General features: G+C 39.9%; 1 protein-coding gene across 2 annotated transcripts in view; it reads left to right on the forward strand.

Annotated features, from left to right (window-relative positions):
• Nucleotides 1-21,811, forward strand: part of CSMD1 (CUB and Sushi multiple domains 1) — a 1,835,848-nt gene that overhangs the window by 1,763,773 nt on the left and 50,264 nt on the right. For both annotated transcript variants that reach the window (XM_044760557.2, XM_070499942.1), the window contains 3 exons: nucleotides 3,178-3,351; nucleotides 15,234-15,407; nucleotides 16,785-16,958. In XM_044760557.2, the coding sequence (XP_044616492.1) occupies nucleotides 3,178-3,351; nucleotides 15,234-15,407; nucleotides 16,785-16,958 (522 nt within the window). The remainder of the gene's footprint in view (nucleotides 1-3,177; nucleotides 3,352-15,233; nucleotides 15,408-16,784; nucleotides 16,959-21,811) is intronic.

The following is a 21,811-nucleotide window of genomic DNA, read 5'->3' on the forward strand; positions in this document are numbered from 1 at the left end:
TTATATTTATTTGTCACTCTTACAAATAATATCCACATTCCTGACAGGGATGCTGGCCTTACAGGTATGAGAAATGAATATCACGGTACAATTATTTTTTCAAAGTAGAGGACATCAATAGCAATATAATTGTAGAATTGAAGGAAAGAGGATTCCCTGGGGGCAGAGAGGCAGATGGCTGGTAAACCACAGTGATAGTGAGAAGCTACATTGTCGACGGTGAATCGGGCAGAGCCAGAGGCATTCTGGATCCCTTAGCTGAGCATCTTCTGTGTGCAAGATGCACTCCAAGAAGTCAGAGCAGGCACTTTAGACAGTGTACATGAATACATTTCTAATGGAAGGGATAGAAGCAAGCTTAATGAATTCATTTTGAAAACTTGAAGGGAGAAAAGAACACGGAAATAAGGCTTTCCGTTTGATGCTTCACAAAGGCTTTTTTTAGTGGTTGGGGGTACTCCCTTTCAATTAGGCTAGCTTTTCCACATCAGTGTTGTAATCCTCATTAATGTATTGGGTTTACTGCCAACCAAAACTCCCTGTCTGAGACCCAATCATCCAGCTGCTAAAAAGCTAAGATGTTGCCCTGTTAGTTTTTCTTTACAGCCTGGTGAACCTTAGTAGAGGACAAACCTAAAATCGTTTCGTCAGCAGGCTATTTTTAACAAGGGCTAAAAGAATAGAACACATGCAAAAGCCGGGTGGACTTTTCTGCTGGTCGACCACTAAAGGTGCGTTAAGCCCTCTGAGAAGGGCTGTGCTTAGGCCTCACGGCTATCGAACACATTTCTGACTAGCGCCGAAGTTTCAAAACATGGTCCGGTTATCCTAAATGGCTACGAATGGATCTTTAAATATCATAGCTCAAGATGAAGTTCATACTGTGTTTGGGAAAGGCTTAATGGAAAGTTCATAACAAATTGTACAGAATCTAAATCCTACTCGAATTCATTGACATTTCGTGCAGCAAACATGTTAGCAAGATTGCTAAATGCATAAGCTATGACCCTATAAGAATTTAGCAATCCCAGAAACCAATAAATCATGGAGGCCCTCTCAACAATGACCTTCTGATCACAGCACGCTCTAGAGTTAAACTTTCCAAATTTCTGGTGAGTAATCCCCCCCAGAACGTGTCTGCATGTCACCTGGCTGTGTCTGTCTGTCCATTTGAAATGGAGCTGGCTTTATTGCATTGTGGAGTAAAATCAGCTGGATTCAAAAGACTGGTGGAAATGGTTCATGCAGAAAAGTTTTCTTTGCTTGAATCATCAGTAGAGGTTTTCACACTTTTGATTCAGTTCACTAAGTAGGTCCTAAGATAAGACTTCACTGTTAGCTGACCCTGACGGAGCCCCCATCCCATGTGAGCCACTGCTTTAAGCATGACGCGTCTTCTGTCTGAATCCAACACACCATCGTGTAGCAGGTGCTAGTATTGAAAGGGAGCAGAATCTGCCACTCCAAAATATGCCTCTTTGGCATATTGATCATTTTGGGGTGATTATTTTTGAGAGGCTACAGACACAGGAGAATCTCTGAAAACAGAGCAGAAGTTGCCCTTTTGTAAGAGACGTTTAGATGTATAAGGGAAATCTCCATTTGTAAGGGTGTCTCCCTCTCTGTACCAGGAGGAGGAGGATGGCTCAATCTCCAGAAACTCTTGTCCATGGAGGAGGCAAGGACCTAACCTGCATAACAACCTGACCCTGTTGTGCTTGCCTGGTCACCTCCCATAACTGGCTCCCCTCCCCTCAACATCTCCTTTTGTCTTTAGCTGGAGATGGTGTGTAAGGTGGCAGCTTGGACCATTTTGGAGAGTTACTCAGTTTTCCTGGGTATCTCCCATGTATAGAGGGAGGTATACGTGTTATTAAACTTCTGTTTGTTTTTCCCCTGTTAATCTGTCTTTTATTACAGGGAAATCTCAGCCAAGAACCTAGAAGGGTAGAGGGAAAATTATTTTTCCTCCCCTACAGTATCAAGCCTTCACAGATGAACCAGCGAGGGCCCAGAGATGTTGAGGAGATTGTCCAGCGTCATCCAGCTAGTAACTGGCAGAGCTAGGCTTGAAGCTGGGCAGCCTGCAGCCAGACTCAGTATTCTTAATCACTATGTCTTACTGCCTCTTATCAGTTTACTATTAATAAGGACTCAGTAATTCTGAGCTACTTGCCAGCTTTGCCCTAAGCCCCTTCCGGATAATAACTCATTTAGTCAGCAGGAATTCCTTATCACTCCTCTTAGAGGAGCTTTTCAAACACTTCCCTTCTCACCTGTTCAAAACACATTTTAGCCTCTGATGAGCAATTGGCCTTGATAACTTCGTGATTTCTTCCTCCTCTGAGATTCTGTGCTTTTCTGTGCTCAAACTTTTATAGATGTGGAGGTCAGGGTATCGGCTGGTGTAATGAGTATCTATAATTTTTAAAAGTGACCATTTATCTCCCAAACTAGAGTAGTCTTGTGGGTGGAAGGGACACTATCAGTGGTTTTCCTGGGACAACAGGTGTATACTGGGGATGTATGGTTACCCTATCTACAGCCACCTAAAATCTAGGTTGTATATTTTTTAATTTTCAGGATGGCTCCACATGTCCTCTATAGTCAGCATCTTTTGGAGCTCATGATCCCAACCAATTATGCAGTAAATGAAAGAAAACATGTGCTCAATCCTTCTAATGGAGTGGGATGTCCTAGGTTTTAATTCCACGATACTTTGTACCAGCTGACTAACTTTGGGAAAGACTATTCACCTTTCTTACTTCCTACTGGGGACACAGAGGTGTCCACTAGCTATTATGTGGTTCTTGTGGTTGATGCAGACAGAAAAGTGGACAGATGGCCAACTCGTTTCATCAGTTTGCTTCTGTATGAATATGTTTGTCTACTGTGTGTTTTTTAAGAAAGGTTTACCTAATTGTGCTGGTGAAAAAATAACAATGGGTAAAGGGATCTAGAACATTTTGGAATCCACTCTCAACTTTAAAGGTTTCCTTACAAGGATATAAGAGAAGGGAAATTAAGCTTCCTAGATGGTTGATCTGTCTAAGCTGAAGCAGACATCCCTTCCCTAAGTTCTTAATGCAAATGAAGACTGAAGATTTTCATCATTTTTAAGCTACAGCCTAATCTGCAGACTCGAAATAATATTCACTTTTTTTTTTTTCTTTCTAGTTATCTCGTGTGGAAGCCTGTCCTTTCCCCCAAATGGTAACAAGATTGGAACGTTGACAGTTTACGGAGCCACGGCCATATTTACATGTAACACGGGCTACACGCTTGTGGGGTCTCATGTCAGAGAATGCTTAGCAAATGGACTCTGGAGCGGTTCTGAAACTCGATGTCTGGGTAAACCGATCTATCATCTGGCACTTATTTAATTCAAATAAACCTTAAAAATAGAGTATGGCTGAGCAAAGCACAAGACTTCTTGCTATAAATACTCTGACCATATTACCAAATCCTAGCTGGAGTAATAATGCTGTACTTCACTATATGACTTTTTCTTTAAGTATCTAAAGGGTTGGTTGGTTTGTTTTTTGTTTTTTGGAGAGGGGGATTGGGGCTGAGCTAACATCTGTGCCAGTCTTCCTCTATTCTGTTTGTGGGACACCACTAGGCATAGCTTGATGAACAGTGTGTAGGTCCGCACCCAGGATCGGAGCTCATGAACCCCAGGCCCACCAAGCAGAGCATACGAACTTAACTGCTATGCCACCAGGCCAGCTAAAGGAGTTTTTAATCTGAGCAATAAATGAAGGTCATGTATTGCCTTGTGTGACATAAAGACTATTTTACAGAGTAATGAGGACATCCCTACACTCAGATGCCATCATGATTTTAGGAGACACAAAAATGAATTCCGAAAATATTGCACATTTTGTCTGTTTAAAAAACTTAAAATTATGTCAGCAAATTAAAGTGACACTAATAACAATTAATGTAAGTACAATGAGTTATTTAAAACTAAATGTGTGCACAATAATTTATTCTTCTTTTTCCCAAAGATTAAAATTTTCTGCATGAAAATTTAAAAAGATGAGCTAAAAATTTTCCCACTGAAAAATCTTCTGAATAAATGTATGAAAATCATTGAGTAAGTAGCTTAAAGTACAATGATTTCTAATGCTCCTTTAGATCTCCAAGTAATTTATAAAATGTGTTAACTGCCTTTGGTCCTTTCGAGCCCTCTCTTTGATCTCAATAATTTTGTAATCACTCAAAAGCCGTAGAAGCTGGAAAGTTTAAGCTTCTGACTCTCCATTGGCTAGATCACCTCAGAAGTTAAGCCAGGACCAGTAAATTTTGAATAGTAAAAATATGTTCTTTTCACTTGAGAGAATTTGAAGAAACACTGAAATTTGAAGCAAAAAGGTTGTAGTAAAGTAGTAATCCCAGAGGAAAGCAGCCAGCAAAACAAAGGAGGTTCTTACTCTGATCCGTGAAATGACATCCTCTTCCTTTAAATTACTACAATACCTCTACGAATTCTGCTAGAATACTCTGTGTGTATATGTATATGTATATATATTCTTGTTGAGTGTAGTCATTATCGTTTTCAGTAGCCTATGGAATGTCCCTGGAATATGTGTGGTACTTCATGTTGAGAATTCCTAGTGCTTCTGAGAATTTCTATGCATTCTGAAATGTTTTTATGAAATTGTCTGGCCGTTGTGAGCCCTCTCCTAAAGGCAGCTATGGTTTGGGGCGGGTCTTCGCTGTTAACTTCAGTGAAACTTGGCATGTTAGACGGGAACCAGGCAGGTGATCTAAGAAACTCACATCTCTGCTGTTAATTGTCATGATGGAAAGTAATCACAGTTTACATTTGGTTAGTGCCTCACTGCTCATAAAGACCTTATCTCCCTGGTCTTTGCGGTGACCCTGGGTACAGGTGGGCAGTTGTTGTAGCCTCAGGGGGTTTAAGTGGCAACTTGAATTTCCATAACTTTTAGACCATGGTGTCTGGTTGAGTCTTATTGGTTGCAAATAAACCTTTGTCTATTTTGTGGTGTTCTGACCAAAGGTTGGGACTCTGGAGTAGAAAGCGTGAGATGTGTATTGACTAATTGGATGGATGAAGATGCTCCAAAGTATGGCCTCAATGGTATGCAAGATGTCTTAGGATCTTTTGGAAGAGGGAGTGCTCAGAAGGAATTTAACTGAAAATAAAGAGGAAGAAAAATGTTCAGATTATAGTGTAGAAAACATTAGTGTTGTAGAACTTGGAGACAGCATATAAGGAGTAACAAAATCAAAGGAGGCAGAGTACTTAAAAGAAAAAAGCACAATTAGAAAAGGACTAGAAATGACATATAGCTGCATATGTTTACAAACTGATGACTGAAAATATGGGTAATAAACTTAGTATAAAGATTTAATAAGTTAGTAAATACAGTTTCACAGCTTCCACTGAAACTTGAAGTTTTAAGATTCATCATACACAGAATACGGCAATGAAGGATAATCTTTTCCTGTATCATAGGTCACTGATGAGTAGATGACTTAGTATAACCCAGCATGAATACATATCCACGGGGCCCATCAAGCTGTGCTTGAGACAAAACAGAGACTATAGGTGAAGGGGTATGCAGGGAGGAGAACAGAGCTGACATCAGTGCTAGAGAAGATTCTGAAATGCTCGAACAGATAAAGGGAACAGAGGCTCCAATCGCAAATCTGGCATAGATGTTTGATAGAGTAGATATTGGATACCTACCTCCATAGTCCAAAAATTAACTTTATGCTCTATTTCTATACAATAATTTGAATGATATTATTTATTGATGACCTAAAATGTACAAGGTATTTCTGAGTTTTATCTTATTGAATCTTCATCAGAGCATATGGGAAGTGCGTATTAATCCTCTTCACAAAGAAGAAAAAGCTTAGAGCAATGAGGAATTTGCCCAACATTGTAAAGGCAATAAACATTAAAAACAGCATTTAGACCTAGGCATTTTGACCACAGAACACTTGTTAACATTAGGATGTAAACTAGTGTATTTGAGCAAATCATATGCTCCTTCGCCAATCATTTTCTCTCTCGGAAGGAAGATAGAATGAAAGAGGCCAGTGTACTCTTGTGCTAATTCTGATCAATGAGGTGGAATTTGTTGGTTAATGAGAAGTCAAATGACCTCTGGTGCTGGACTACTCCACACCCCAAGGCACCTGCCAAAAAATGGGCTTAGTGCCATAGTGTTTCCCCATGGTTAATTTTGTCCTTCACTCTGTGCTTCTCCAAGGCCTCTTGCCTACCTTTATCTTGTTTAATCGTGCTATTATTTTCTTTCCATGTCTTGTCATGTGAATTATTGCTTTGTTTCCATAGTTATGAATTTCTTGAAAATTTCTCTGGGTTTCTACCAAGCTAAATGACCTTGGGTGACCTCCAGTTTCATCTGGACCCTATGAGGGTAAACCTGACAGTCATGGAGGGAAATGACTTATAATGACAATGGAGGCAGTCAGTGAGGATATTTTCCAAAAATTTAGAAGACAATAGATGGGATCCCATGGTTTCAACTCTAAAAGAGATGTCCCCTCAATAAAACAAAACAATCCCAAAAATTCTGAGTTTGAGAAACAAATCACTCCAATGAGGAGGAAATGGGAAATTTTCCAAAGAGACAAAGACAGTTACCCCAGCTATCCTACAATAAATTCAATTTGCAAGCAAAGCAACTACCCTACAACGTATTTAAGAGGATGAAACATGGTTGAAGGACAATGTCTTGAAGGACAAATTCACCATGAGCTGGAAATAGTGAAGACTATTCAGGAACATGAACTTGTAAGGACCATGTCTAACTGGTGTTTGAAATAAGGACCAAATTCACTCACTGGAGTTGGTATTAATAGCGTTGAGAGAAATAAAGCAGAAGGGCTCATCTACTCCTTCATTTGTCTTTTCTGTCTAGAAGAACTGTTATGGCAACACAAAGGTTAGAGCGTGCTTTTATATCAGAAACTAGGACCCCAAGAAAGAGAAGGAGTCTATCAAAGAGAAGGAGTCTTTCAAAGAGGACTTCAAAGTTTCAGGTGAAGTTGAGTCTCCTGCCTGGGAGAATTCCACCTGTGTGAGCTGAGGTGCCTGGGAAAGAGACTGCTGAGTCACTGGCAGTGCCCCTGTGGTACATTATTAAAAGAAGTCCCCTAGAGTTAGATAAATATGTGGTGTGATTTTTCACACAAAAAGAAAAGAAGCTAACTGTCATAAACTATGGATTTGTTAATTTGGTAATGCACAGAGCAGATAATCAAACCTATTATTTATAAGGTCTTTGGTGATGTGTACTTATGACAAACGAATATAGTTTTGCAAAATAACATGTAAGTCTGGATCCATCTTTGTTTGACGTTACTCCTAGAGGGGTGTTTAGAAATACTCTTTAGAAGTGCTGTTTCTGAATTTTCAGCAACGTGTGTATCAAGATTTTCCATGACAACTCTTACAGTCAAGGGAGTATAATATAGGCTACATATTAAGGCTTTGAAAAATTGCTTGAGGGACTATACATGGATGATGTTGATTATTGGATTGGTGTGATTTGGAAAGGAGGTTTCCAGTTGTGTGTGTCTCTCTCCTCACTCTAGTCCTTTACAAAACTTTTGTTCATATCTTGGATACGGGTACAATAATACCAGCTGAAAGAGTGAAAATAAGTATTTGAGGACAGATTCAGGAACTCTTCAACTTGAATGAGAGACCAAATACATAAAAAAATAATGGAATTAATGTAAAATTTCACTCAAAGTGAAAAATGAAATAACTTCAAATGTACCTGATGAGCAGAAAATTATGAAATCATAGCACACATGGATGTGTGCAAAGAGATGGCTCTGATGCTGATGGTGTCCAAGCTTTGTGAAGAGTGTCCATCACATTCTCTCTTTGCCTAGGTAGTTGATATCCAGAATGATGATTTCAGTTCTGCAAAATAGTTTAAGTGGGCTACTGAGGAATTAGTATGTATCTGTGGTGAAGGATCTGGTAACCATGATAGTTGAGGGATGGTTGGAAAACTTGTGATCATCGCTTTGGCTGAAAGAAAAGTTAGGAAGTAATAAAGAGCTATTTTCAAATATTTAAAATACTATTAGGTAAAAAATGGAATAAACTAGTTGTGGTAAATTGTTTTCATATAAGTGCCAGCCCCGACTGATGGGTGGTTCCAACCATGAAGACCTGTGTTGAGATCTCTAAGTCTTCCTCAGGGCTCAGTTGGTGGAAAAAGAAAAGAAGAAAAAATAAAATTAATTAAATACATCTGCAAGGGACAAAGACTGGGGTTGTTAATGACATTAGTGATGCATATTTCCATTCATTGGTTTGTAAAGCAGACATCATTTACAGAAAAATAGTTTTCAGACTCAATATAAGAAATAGTCCCCGTTATTTATTTTTCAAAATGTTAGATCTGTCTAAAAGCGCAATGAAGAGTTTGTGGAGAAGGCAGTCGCCTGCTTGGTAGGTTCTTGCATAGAGTTCCATTGGACTCTGAGGATTATTGATTCTATGTCCACCATGCTTCCCATCATAATGCAAAATACTTTGACAAAAGCAATTTTGCAAGTTGTGTGTGAGGTATCTTGTTTATTTTTAGAGTAGCTAGAAAGAATACTTTGTCTGAGATGTTGCTTCTTTTTTAAGTGGAACATGGATCATATTTTTAGCTGTAGTATGATGGTTATTTCCAGTAACTTCCAACAAGGAAGAACATGCCAGATTCCTTGATGATCATTGCAGCAGAAATGGCTACACCCAGGAAGGGACAACACATTCATGGTGTGAGTCTTGAGAATGTTAACTGTAGGACAGCTGTGTTTAAGGAGATGAAGGGTGATTTTCTTTGCCTAACATTCCAGAACTGAAGCTGTGCTTTGTGTGAGGTCTGTAGTCTGAATTCTAAGCCAGAACATTTAAGAGAGGATGGAGTAAGGAAAGCCAGACAGCCCTGTGTGCGAACATCATGATAGCTAAACTTTAGGCAAAGTCATATGTGTGTGCATCAGAGTACTTTCTTGTAAACGTTTAGCCCACCCTTAATGTGGTCATTCCTGCCTTATGAGTGGGGTTTCCAGAGTTCTGTGAATTGCCAAGGACTTGTTCTCTTTCGCCGTCTGTGCTGTGCAATGCCGCACATCTCTCTAGGCTGGAGAATTAGGCTCTAAGAATGCTGACCGTGTATCTACTCATCAGGTGCCTTCAATCCACCAGGGAGGTTTTATGATCTCCGTGCTCCCTTAATTATTTTCTCCTGTTTGTCTTCCCTGTGGTAGTGCTCACGGAGCCCGATAGAGAGCACACCAGCTACACGAGGGTGTGCATTTGTAATCCAGGTCTCCTGTTGGAGAGCCTGCACTAATCCTTTGATACGATTTCTGTCATTTAGACTTTTTCAACACATAAGAATGCATCATCTCTCCCGCTTTGTTACCTCTTCAATCTCTAGTATTCAAGATGTCAGTGATCTATTGAGACATTTTCCACATAAAGAACATTATCTTTTTTATTAGATTGTTATTTGAAATAAGCTTGCATTTGCTGCACTCTAATGGCCTATGAGGTGATGAATTCTCTTGTAAATACAATATCATGGTGACATTCATATGACTAAAACAGCTAGATGACATGATTCAAAATAGTATTGTTAGACCATATTTTTACATAGTTCTTAGAGGATGAAATTGGAAACTTCTTCAAATGCCTTGCGTTTTATGATAGATCCATGTAAAAAATTTTAATAAAACAACTGATTATGTTAATGCTTATATTACAGCAAAAAGACGGTATTAGATCAGGAAGATTAACCACACCCACTTCATCTTTGCTGTACGATCTTCAGTGTAAAATTTAGGCTGTATCATAGTCAGAGAAGGTGAAATATTTGGAAAGAAGCAGTGCTAATCCTTGTATTTTACATATGCATTATTAGTGGCTGGGAGATAAATGTCACAATATTCTCCCCCGCCACAAGTGCTTCTGTCTATATTTCTGAATGTTATCTAATGCTATTCATTTAGTTCCTCAGGAAATACTGCAAAGGATGTAAAGGTTAATAGAATGCAGTTCTTCTTTTTCTGGAGTTTATAATCTAAGGACTAAATAAGATAAATACCAAGTACCTTTAATAAAAAGTTGGGATTAATGAATGCCAGATAAAGTGCTTCAGAAATCCAGGAGAGGGAGCGAGAGGCCAGCAGGGGAAGCGATATGGAGAAAACCACTTTAATGCATAGGCGGAATTCCAACCACCAGCAGAAATGGAATAAATTCACCCCGGAAACTAAGAACCTCAGAAACAGTGGCAACCACGTGGCTGCAGAACGGTGCGCAGGAGGTGGTCCCGGTGCTGCAGGAAGTTTAGTCCGCCTGAACAAAGCATATTCTGAGAGAGTGCTGTTTGCTGTCAGTGATAATGAGGGCCTGGACTAACATGGCGACATGATCCTAGAAAATAATTCATATGCTTTTGCCGACACCTCCTCTAGGTCAGGCACAGGCTGAATGCTGGTGTATAGAACATGACACTGCTCTTGGAACTCACAATCTAATAGTGAGATAAATAGGTAAGAAAAAACTATATTTCTATCTGCTGAATTCAAAACAAAAGAACAAAAAATCTAGAAGTGTGGGTCTTTTAAATGGATAATGCTAGAGGTGGGTTCTGCTATTGCAGCGAAACCTAAAATCAGGGCGATGTTTGAGGTGAGTATAAATGAGCAGTAATTCCTTCTGGGTTTGTGGAAGGCTGAGTGCACAGGGTAGATCAGGACAGGTTATGAGGACACATAGACGTTTTACAGCCAGACAATGTTGGGAAGGAAATTCCAGGCAAAGGAGGCAGTGTATGCCAAGCGAGGGATAAAGCATGGCATATTTGGGGAACTACAAAAAAAGAGAGAGATGAAGGATTCCCGAAAGCCCCAGAGACGACCCAAATCGTGGTACTGGCCTGAAATTTTGTTTCAAATATGACTTAAAATAATTGCCCTTGTCAAACATATTTGATATAAATGTAATTTGTGGCATCAGTGACTTTGATGTTGTTACTAACAACACAAATTGTTGTATGCTCATCAAGCCCCATGCTGGCATATCTTTGGAAAGATTCGTGTGCTTTCTAAGATATCATGTTTTCTCTAACTTCAGCAGAGTTGCTCAGCCTTGCCCCTAGAAATTGCACTTAGAGAAAAAAATCTCCTCTGTAGGTTTCCAAATGTGTGCCTTTAATATGTACGTATCTGGAGATTTAAACAGATCCATTGATTTAATGCTAATAAGAGCTTTCCCTACATATCAGGGGATCTGATACATCTGATATTTTCATGACCGTTTGTTAACACTCAAGAGGATTTTGTAAATTGGCTTCGGAATTCACTGCCAAAAAAGCCCGACTTTAGCCCAAAGTCGGTGTTATTGCCTGGAATGGGCAGAATAAAGCAGATTGCATTTCCAATTCTTCTACAGGTACAGGGTATTTATTTATAATGCTTATTATTTTATTTTTAGCAATAAGTACCAATAATCACAAAGCAAATACAAAAGTTGCATATTTGATTTGTAGATTTCCTAAAAATGTATAAATGTATTCAGTTCTAATCCCCAGACCAATATTTAGTGTTTGTGCTGATACAAACTGGCACAGAGAAAAGGTGACCTTAAAATGGGGACTCCTAAGGGGGGAAGCTGTGTGTGTGTGTATGAGTGTGTATGTGTGTCCTTTGAATTAAAAATCCTGTGAAGTTACCATTTTATAGCCTTCTTTCTCATTCCTCAGCTCTTTGCTAATTGGTGCTATCAGGTTCAGATTAGTGTCGGATTACTAAATTCATGAGTAGGATTGATATAAAAATAATTAGACCGTATACTTAACTCACTCTGGGATTTTCTTTCCACACTTAATGGAAATATTTCCAACCCGTGCTTCTGTTTCCTGGGTGTAGTTATATTGGCTACAGAATTGCCTGTGAAAAAACGTTTGGTGATCTTCTGTTTACTGAAGCTAAATAAACAAAAACAAACACAAAACCTTGGGGCCTGGCATCTAAAATCTCAGTTGAAAGAAATACTTATTAAGGTTGAAAAGTGAGTGTAGCCAGTCGTGTTTGTCCAAATCAAGAGTGAGACTGAACAGGTCACATAAAGTGATGCAGACCTTTTGTCACAATGCACCCCAAATCCCCTCCTCCTGCAGTGGCAATAGGTGTCAGAAGTAACCCCAAAAGTAGTGGAGGTTATCTAGAATAACAACAGGAGTCAGGTGGACCACTCTCTCTTTGAAGATCTGATTGTGTTATTTCTGGTACACATTTCTAGAAATTAGATCTTTTATCTATCAACTCCGAAGTGGCCAGGTCTCTGTGGCAAGCCTGTGTGCAGCAGCTCTGGCTCTTTCGCTGGTCCTTGTCACCAAGATTGGAACAATGGCACCATTTTCCTACCTAGTAGAGGACACTGTGCAAATGTTAGCCTTTGGGGAGGGGGAGAGCTCTTTGGCCCCCATGTCAGTGTCCTGTGACGACACTCAGCATCGGAGGGTCTTTCTTCCACTCATGGAGAACTTCAGGATCCTCAGAGTTCTCTGCTTCTATCACGTCTGGGTTTGAGGGAAGTGATCTGGTCTCTTGCCTTAATTGATCTGGCTGAATGAAAAACCTGCCCACGTGACAAAAAGTCAGCCAGATGTAGCATGTCTTTTTCACCTGACCTCTTATGAACGTTGGGGCAGAGATGTTGTTCCAGCAGGGGTACCTAGCCACTGATGCACTTTTCTCCCTGTCTCCTCTGCAAAGTCACCTTGCTGATAATAGATTCAGTTCAAACCCGGGAGAAGACAGTGCTGCTAAACATTGTCTTAAGCAGAAATATAGATTCTTATTTTAAATTCTTCTAGAATGGTGAAGTTAAGCCCTGGTGTGGCATGACAACAGTTTGACAGTTTTCTCAGCTTAGGGGGTTTTCTACTTTGCATAAAGCATTGACAGCCGTGTGCTCTATTCCGGAAGTAAATGGCCAGGGGAAGTCTACACTGGTTACTCTGCAGCCTCTACCTCCCCGTAGAAGCTTCGAGTTTTGGATGGATAATTGAGGAACTCATAGTGAATGCCTTTCTCTTCTTGTCTATCCCAAACCATGGGTGACACAGATCCTTTTAATGTCAGTTACTCCCAATACTACGTATTTTGTTGATTTAATAACATACTCTTTCCATATCCTCGATGAAGGGAGAGAGAGAGCAGGAGAGGTTAGGATGGAGGGAAGGCAAAGGGAGAGAGATAAAGAGGAAGGAGAATGGACCAGAGAGCAAAAAGAAGATCCAATGGACAGAGAAAAACTGGATGCTGCCTTTCCAAGTGTTCTCTGTACCACACAGCACCTTGCTACTGTCAAAGAGAAATAATATTCACGACACTGGTTGAAGACAGTAGGCAGATTTTATTCAGGACATCGCAATAGGTACAGGGACCACTACGACGGGATTTTACAGAAGAGGGAGATGGGCTCAACTCTAAATGAAGCACGGACCAGTGGGTTGTAGCAATGGTGCAGGGTGGAGTCATGGATGGGAAATTACTAAGAGGAAACATCAGGGGTGAGGGGCGTTCTGGCTGAACCAAGCTCACAGGATTCTAGCTGAAGTCAGGCCAGGGTGATCAGACTTCACCTAGAGGAATGATGGGGTTGAGGAACCTGATTAAATATCAGGGCGATCAGATATTAAGGATGGGAAGTTCTTGCTAAACCAGCTTAGCAGGGTTCTTACTAAAAGTGGATTTTACAAGGAAAGGCACAGATGAGCCTAGGGAAAGTTTCAGGAGCCCGAATAAAGGCTGGCCAGGCAGAGTCTCTGTCACTACTCCATCCCTCAACTCACAAGGAACTGGAAGTCCTCCTTCCTTCTCCCTTTGGAAGCTCTCTACCCTTGACCTTTATTCAACACCGTGTTTGCCAGTTATCTACTTCCATTTCCAATTCCTTCGTGTTGGTGCTTTTTACCTCCTCTTAAGGATTAGGGTTCATCCTGATTCCATCTTCAGGCCTTATCTTTTCCCACTGTACATGCTTTCCGTGGGCAAACTTAGTCACCCTTTAGTTTCAATTTCCATCTCTAATCTTGTTTCTCCTCAATCTACTTTCTCTTCGGTTCATCCTTTCCCCTGAGCTCTAGACTTCCATTTTCAGCTGATTACAGGCCAGTTTTATGTAGACATCAGCTCAAACGTAACTCAAATGTACCTCCTGGAGATTGAACTTGTTTTCTGATATCTGTCCTTCCTTTGGAATTTCACAAATAGTTTAACACTCTGGTCTTTCTTGCTGGAGATCCCAGTCATCCTTCTCTTTACTACTCATATTCAATAGGTTATGAAACCCAATCCATGTTACTCCCAAGTGTATCTTCCTTTCTTTTGGCTTTTATTTGGAAATAGAATAAGATAAATAACATAAAATCTCAATAAGAAAAATAAGTAAGAGAAATAAATGGGGAAGCCATAATTGGGGAAATACACATTAACAATTTGAAATATTACTTAAGTTACCCAAAATTGTTGAGAAAAATGAACAAATTAAAAAGAAAAACCAAGCCAGCCCTGATGGCCTAGCGGTTAAAGTTCAATGTGCTCCATTTTTTTTTTTCTTTTTCTCCCCAAAGCCCCCCGGTACATAGTTGTATATTCTTCGTTGTGGGTCCTTCTAGTTGTGGCATGTGGGACGCTGCCTCAGCGTGGTTTGATGAGCAGTACCATGTCCGTGCCCAGGATTTGAACCAATGAAACACTGGGCCACCTGTAGTGGAGCGTGCGAACTTAACCACTCGGCCACAGGGCCAGCCCCATCAATGTGCTCCATTTTGGGGGGCCAGGTTCAATTCCTGGGTGTGGAACCACGCCACTCCTGTGTCAGTAGCCATGCTGTGGTGGCAGCTCACATAGAAGAACTAGAAGCACTTACAACTAGGATATACAACTATGTGCTGGCGCTTTTGGGAGGAAAAAAAAAAAAGAGGAAGATGGGCAAGAAATGTTAGCTCAGGGTGAATCTTTAAAAAGAATAGAAAAACTATATCAAATAAAAACATATAAAAATGGAAAAATCTAATAAATTATGCTTTCAATGCTGATGTTCCCTTGACAATAAAGGCAAGCAAATTCTGAATGTAGTACTTTTATAAAAGACAAATTCTCGGAACTGTTTTTGTTGGTTTTTCTTCTGTTGTTAGCTGGCCACTGCGGGTCCCCGGACCCGATCGTGAACGGTCACATCAGTGGAGACGGCTTCAGCTACAGGGACACTGTGGTCTATCAGTGCAATCCGGGTTTCCGTCTCATTGGAACTTCTGTTCGGATATGCCTGCAAGACCACAAATGGTCCGGACAGACTCCCGTTTGTGTCCGTAAGTACACTGTTCTGAACTAATTCAGCAGGCACTTCCTTTTGTCACATTTTCTCTCATGATCAAGTCACAACACAGTCATGTTTAATCTTCAGAGTGAAACAGAATGGAAACTCTCCAAAGAGCTGAGACAACACGGGCACCCCTTCCCCAATTCTTTTTGATCCTCCTCCCATTCTGTTTCCTTCCAAGGCCTCCTCCAGTCTCCTGTCCACGTTTAATTTGCTCGTTAAATCATCTCAAACGGATCCCAGGATGAGTGATGTCATACATTCATTCACTTTCCCTGCCTTTATCACAGGATAAACAAGGTGGAAACAGAAGCTAATTATGGGAGGGTGAAGATGCCGAGTGTGAGCCTGCAGATTCCCCAAAATAGGCACGCTTGTTAATCTTCTGTGTCGTTTTGTATTTCTGTCACTGTTTCATCAAGAACACGGATAGTTTTGTAAGCAGTCATTCCTTTAATAGGAACAGGTGAAATTATATGTAATGATTGTCCTCAAACCATATACCTTCAAAGATAAATATTGACCAGTATTTTAAACCAGTGGTTTTTTTCCCTAATATATTCTTTATCTTCCTGTGAATTAAACAAAGGAAATGTTGATGTAACTACAGGATAGTGACAAGCCCTATCTTTGCGAGTGAATGGTAAATGTACAAAGTTCAGGTGTGAAAGCTTTACTTAGAAGAAAAAATGTTGACAAGATAAGTGCGGAGGGAAAACATCGGTTTTATGACTGTAATGTGTTTCTTTTGAAAGGGCCAAGAAAGTATATCTTCATGATTTGTGTTGCTATTATTTTGGGCATGACATAATGACAGTTCACTACGTTTTGAAGGATCTTACAATAAAGATTGTCAAAAAAATATTATTTGAGCATGCACATTTATTTTTGCTAATTTCACGATGTTTAAATTGACATCGGAATAATTTATATGTACACAATTTAAATTATCAGCCAAATCCTTATAATGTTTCAAAATGAGAGTTCTAAGTTACCTGGTGTCTACTATGGGGAAAATAGTCAAAACTTGTGATTAATACAAGAATTTTAGCATCTCTTGTTTTTCACTGCCGTATTTTAAAATTACTTGATATTCTGTCATGAACTGAGTAAGAAATAATAACTTTTTTGATGAAGAAAGTATATTTGCCAGGTGTTGGTTATTTTCCACAATTATACTAAAAATCTGTGGGTTCAGCCTATGCTTCTTTTTGCCAATATTCCCTTCCAAATATAAATACAATCTGTAACATATCTGACTAAGTGAAAATCCTTTAGATCATACATTTGACATACCTGTATATCTGTTAATAATGAATTCCCAGCTTACTTTTTGACAATGACATGGACCTGTCTTCCTCCATAGCCATCACATGTGGTCACCCTGGGAACCCCGCCCATGGCTTCACTAACGGCACTGAGTTCAACCTGAACGATGTCGTGAACTTCACCTGCAACACCGGCTATTTGCTGCAGGGTGCTTCGCGAGCCCAGTGTCGGAGCAACGGCCAGTGGAGCAGCCCTTTGCCCACGTGTCGAGGTAGGAAAATTCCCAGGAGACGAGCCCTTCCCTCTGAGAGTGTAGTAGACTGATAAATACACCAAAGAGCTTGTCTGCATAAATAAAGGGTGAAGCTTCACTCAAGGTACAGGACTTCTGCAAACACTTTTCATTGTGATGTGAAACCATTTCTGAGAGTAATACACAACTCTCTCCATGGCCTTTGTCTTGTTATTGGCAGGATGTTCAATAAAAAAAAAAATCTAGGATTCCTTGCTCCAAAGACAACTCATCTTCCATTTCTCTTTTTATTCATTCATTCACACATTTATTTCTACCACATACATTCAGCATCTTTGGTCCTTAAACTTCTAGATTTGTGGATGTATTTAAGAGGTTCTTATCACTTTTAAATCTCAATTTTTTAATTTATTTTTTTAAAAATTATCACATAGATCTGGGCTAAAACCTAAATTTCCAAGAAAATACTGTTTTGTAGTTTTTGTATTTCTAGATGGTTGAGCTCATAATGCTTAAGATTTCACTTTGATTACTCTACATTAGAACATGTCCCTTGCTGAAGAGGAATGACACTTTAGTGAGAAGCTGAAGTAGTTTTTATGGTCATCGTATGGTGTTAGAGCCAGATTCTTATGAATCTCCACCCCTCTCCCATACTGGGCTCCCAAGGGAGCTGTTTCAAATGAGACAATAGCAGACTGAGAACCCAAGCAATTTTTTAAATAGTAGTTATGTGAATTTTGGCTAGCAAACTGTCAAGTTCTGGCCCGAGTCTATATTGGAGTGCTTGGCCTGAGCTCAAAGCCAAGTAAAGCCTCGTAATTCCACTTCCCTCTAAAACACTAAGGTAGATTCACCCTATTTCAATGTGGAGAAAATCTTGCCACCAAGAGCAAAGACCCCTTGATGTCCTTTCTGACTTTCCCAGGAGGCAGGCTTCTGGCTGTGTCTTGTCAGGGAGCAGTGAGGGATGGAGTATCTCGCTGAGATGTCAACGGCTTCTTGTTCAAAAGCTCCGGCTGGTCTCCTGACAATGCAGGTGGTCCTATGAGCTTGAAAATTAACAAGTTTATCATCTATCTTATTATTTTAAATTCTGTAAGCCAGGACGATGGAAAACGGTGACCAGAGTTAGGGGACATCTTTGAATGTGCCCACCAGAGCAGAACACTAGTTTCTAAATGACATCTCGCCTCTCTGCCTTTCCACATCGGGATACTTTGGTGTACCTTAGATAGTTAGTGAACTCCGTGCTAAGCCTAGTTGAAATAACCACCATTACTCACTCAGCTTTCCCCTCACCTCTCAGAGGAAAACACGAGATAACACATATCTGTGAGAACCTGGGATGGCTTGAACTGCAATGGAAAGACCTAGCTGTTCGTGGCTACCACGTACTCCTGCAGCTGCAGGGACTTAAGAAAAGATTATAGAGCTTTAATCAAACTATTTTCTACACCCTGTATCACAGGGAAAAAGAAAACCAGCACAACTGAAAGAATGATTAAAATGAATGCCCATAAATTTTGGTCCCATTTATCTTCACACACAGGTACAGCCTAATTGTGCCTTCGATGTCTTAGGTGTATTAGAATGATCTATATCTGTTCCCCCAAAATCCTTCTATGCAACTTAATTTAACATTTATTAAGCACCTAATATATTCCAAATGCTGTGCTATACACTGTCAGTACAGAGGTGGGTAAACAATTCATACCTTTAAGTAGATAACAAATTTAAAGGATCTGGAGAGTTAGCTAGTTAGGTAGGGAGAATGTCACCCACAGCTGCTGAGACATCGTCCGTTAGATACTTGATATATTCTTGCTGAACAAAAGACTGAGTGAACTCAGAATAACAGGCTTTTAATTATCAAAACTTTTTTTTGTATCTGTATCTCATTTTCCAATAATGTATGCCAGAAAGGAGGAGGAAAAGAAATTAAATACCTATCATTTATTAATGGCTTTTTGTGTTTCAGACACTGTGCTAAGGTCCTCTAGATTTCTTTGGCACAGCATAAAGAATGTAAGGTGTATTTTAAACTCTTCAGAATTAATTTCTCCTTTTCTTACCTTCCTCTCTTTTCTTGAATAATACAAACATACTTAGTCTTTTTTAGTGGACTTCATTTTTTAGAGCAGGTTTAGGTTCATAGCAAAATTGAGCTGAAGAGACAGAATGTTCCCATATACCTCTTGCCCCCGCCCCCCGTACACAGCCTCCCGCATTATCAATATCTCCACCAGATGTTGCATTTGTTACAATTGATAAACCTACAGTGACATATCATCATCCACCAGAGTCTGTGGGTCCCTCTTGGCAGTATACATTCTAAGAGCATGGACAAATGTATAATGACATGTATCCATCATTGTGGTCTCATACAGAGTAGTTTTACTGCCCTAAAAATCTTCTGTGCTCCATCTATTCATCCCCCCTGCCCTCATCCCCTGGCAACCGCAGGTCTTCTTACTGTCTTCATAGTTTGTCTTTTCCAGAACGTCATAGAGTAGGAATCCTACAGTATGTAGCCTTTTCACATAGGCTTCTTTCACTGAGTAATAGAAATTTAAGGTTCCTCCATGTCTTTTCATGGCTTGATAACTCATTTCTTTTTAGCACTAAATATTCCATTGTCTGGATGTACCAGTTTATGTATCGATTCACCTGCTGAAGGACGCTTTGGTTGCCTCCAAGTTTTGGTGATTACAAATAAAGCTGCCAGAATCATCCCTGTGCAAGTGTTTGTGTGGATATAAGTTCTCAACTCCCCTGGATAAATAACAAGGAGCATGATTGCTTGATTGTATGTAAGAGTATGTTTAATTTTGTAAGAAACCGCCAAACTATCCTCCAAAGTGACTGCAACATCTTGCATTCCCACCAGCAGTATATGGCAGTTCTTGTTGCTCAACATCCTCACCAACTGTTGTCAGTGTTCTGGGTTTTGGCCGTTCTAACAGGTGTAGAGGGTACCTCATTGTTGTTTGTTTGTTTTTTGATGAGGATGAGTCTCCCTGAGCTAACATCTGTGCCAATATTCCTTTTTTTTGTATGTGGGAGGCCACCACAGCACGGCTTGATGAGCAGTGTGTAGGTCCACGCCCAGCATGCAAACCAGTCAACCCTGGGCATGAATCTAAGCACTATGCCACAGGGCCGGCCCCTCATTGTTGTTGTAATTTACATTTTCCTGATGACATAGGATGTGGAGCATCTTTTCATGAGCTTATTTTCCATCTGTAAATATTGTTTGTTGAGGTGTCGTTTAAGGTCTTTGGCCCATTTTTTAGGTGTTTCTTTTCTAATTGTTGAGTTGTAAGCGTTCTTTTTGTATTTTGGATGACAGTCCTTTGTCAGTTATGTCCTTTGCTAATATTTTCTTCTAATCTGTGGCTTGTCTTCTCATTCTCTTGACACTGCTTTTCACAGAGCAGAACTTTTAAATTTGTACTTAATTTTAAAAGCTGTTACTTCAAACATATCTGATGAAGGAGGGGAGATGACTGACAGGTGCAGTCCTAAGGGTGTCAAAGAGATTAGAAATCACCAGCTCATCTCCCAGGTGCCTTCTGTTCTTGTTTTCTATTTTTTCCTATTACTTTATTTTGCTTCATTTATGAACTAGGAGATACAATCAAGTACACAGAATTAACATGCATATTATTAAAGCAGGGAAAACATGATTTCAAAGAGGACAGACTCATAAAGATGATGATGCTTTAGAAAAAATGGCATAAAACTCAAAAAGTTGAAGTTAACAAAAATAGTTACTCTCTTAACAAACTTCCAGGGATTCTTAGTGTAGACTGCAGTACAGCCGGAGTCTTATCTCATGTGGTTCCTCAAATAACTCCACAGAAGTTTTAGGATGTCATATCTCCTGTAAGCACGCTGTTGTGCCTGCCTTCTTTTTTCAAATTCTTGATAAGACTCTAAGACTGTCTAATCTGGGGAGGCCAGTGAGTTGTGGAATCCTGGGGAGTCCAACAGCATTTGGTTAGTTAATGGTGCAGAAGAGAGACTCCACCCAGAATTTTGGAACGGAACTCCAAGTAAATCTGTGCTAAAGTGAAGCCGGATTAGATATAGATTTCTGCAAAGTCTGTCTCCACCTAGGGTCATCTCCTTATTCGCAGATTCTGCTTTTAACAGGAAAAAGCATACCCAAGCCTGCAGTATTTGTGATAAATACAAAAACTCAGATCCAGAAAAATAGCTATAACTCCTTTTACTCAACCTATTAACATTGTCTTTGCAAACAGGATTAGGAGAATAAAAGGAGGCATCCATTTTATTAACAGTAATATCTTTCTGGAAGAAATAAATTATATGATTGCAGGTATCATAAGAAGGAATTAAAACAAACATGTTCACATTTATTTTAAGAATCAGATTACGCATACTGTCCTGGAGGCCCATGTTTCTCTTTATGAGCTTTCTCTGAGTCTTTGTCTCCTACATTCCAAAATATGTGTCAACACACTTAAAAGTTCAGTCATTTCAATGAGAAAAAATAAGGTATACCAAGTCTGCAAAGTTTTAGGATGATTCACTTAATGTTTCCTTTTTTCTTTTTCTTTTTCTGCTTTTTCTCCCCAAATCCCCCTAGTACATAGTTGCATATTTTAGTTGTGGGCCCTTCTAGTTGTGGTATGTGGGACGCCACCTCAGCATGGCCTGATGAGCAGTGCCGTGTCTGTGCCCAGGATTTGAACCGGTGAAACCCTGGGCTACTGAAGGGGAGCACGCAAGTGTAACCACTGGGCCATGGAGCCAGCCCCCTTTTTTGTTTCCTGTCCTTTTTTCATGTAATACTTTTTGTGTTGCACACAAACATTACGAGTTGGGTTTTAAAAAAATTTTCT

This window comes from Equus asinus, chromosome 27, assembly GCF_041296235.1.
Source record: "Equus asinus isolate D_3611 breed Donkey chromosome 27, EquAss-T2T_v2, whole genome shotgun sequence".
NCBI classification, from domain to species: domain Eukaryota; kingdom Metazoa; phylum Chordata; class Mammalia; order Perissodactyla; family Equidae; genus Equus; species Equus asinus.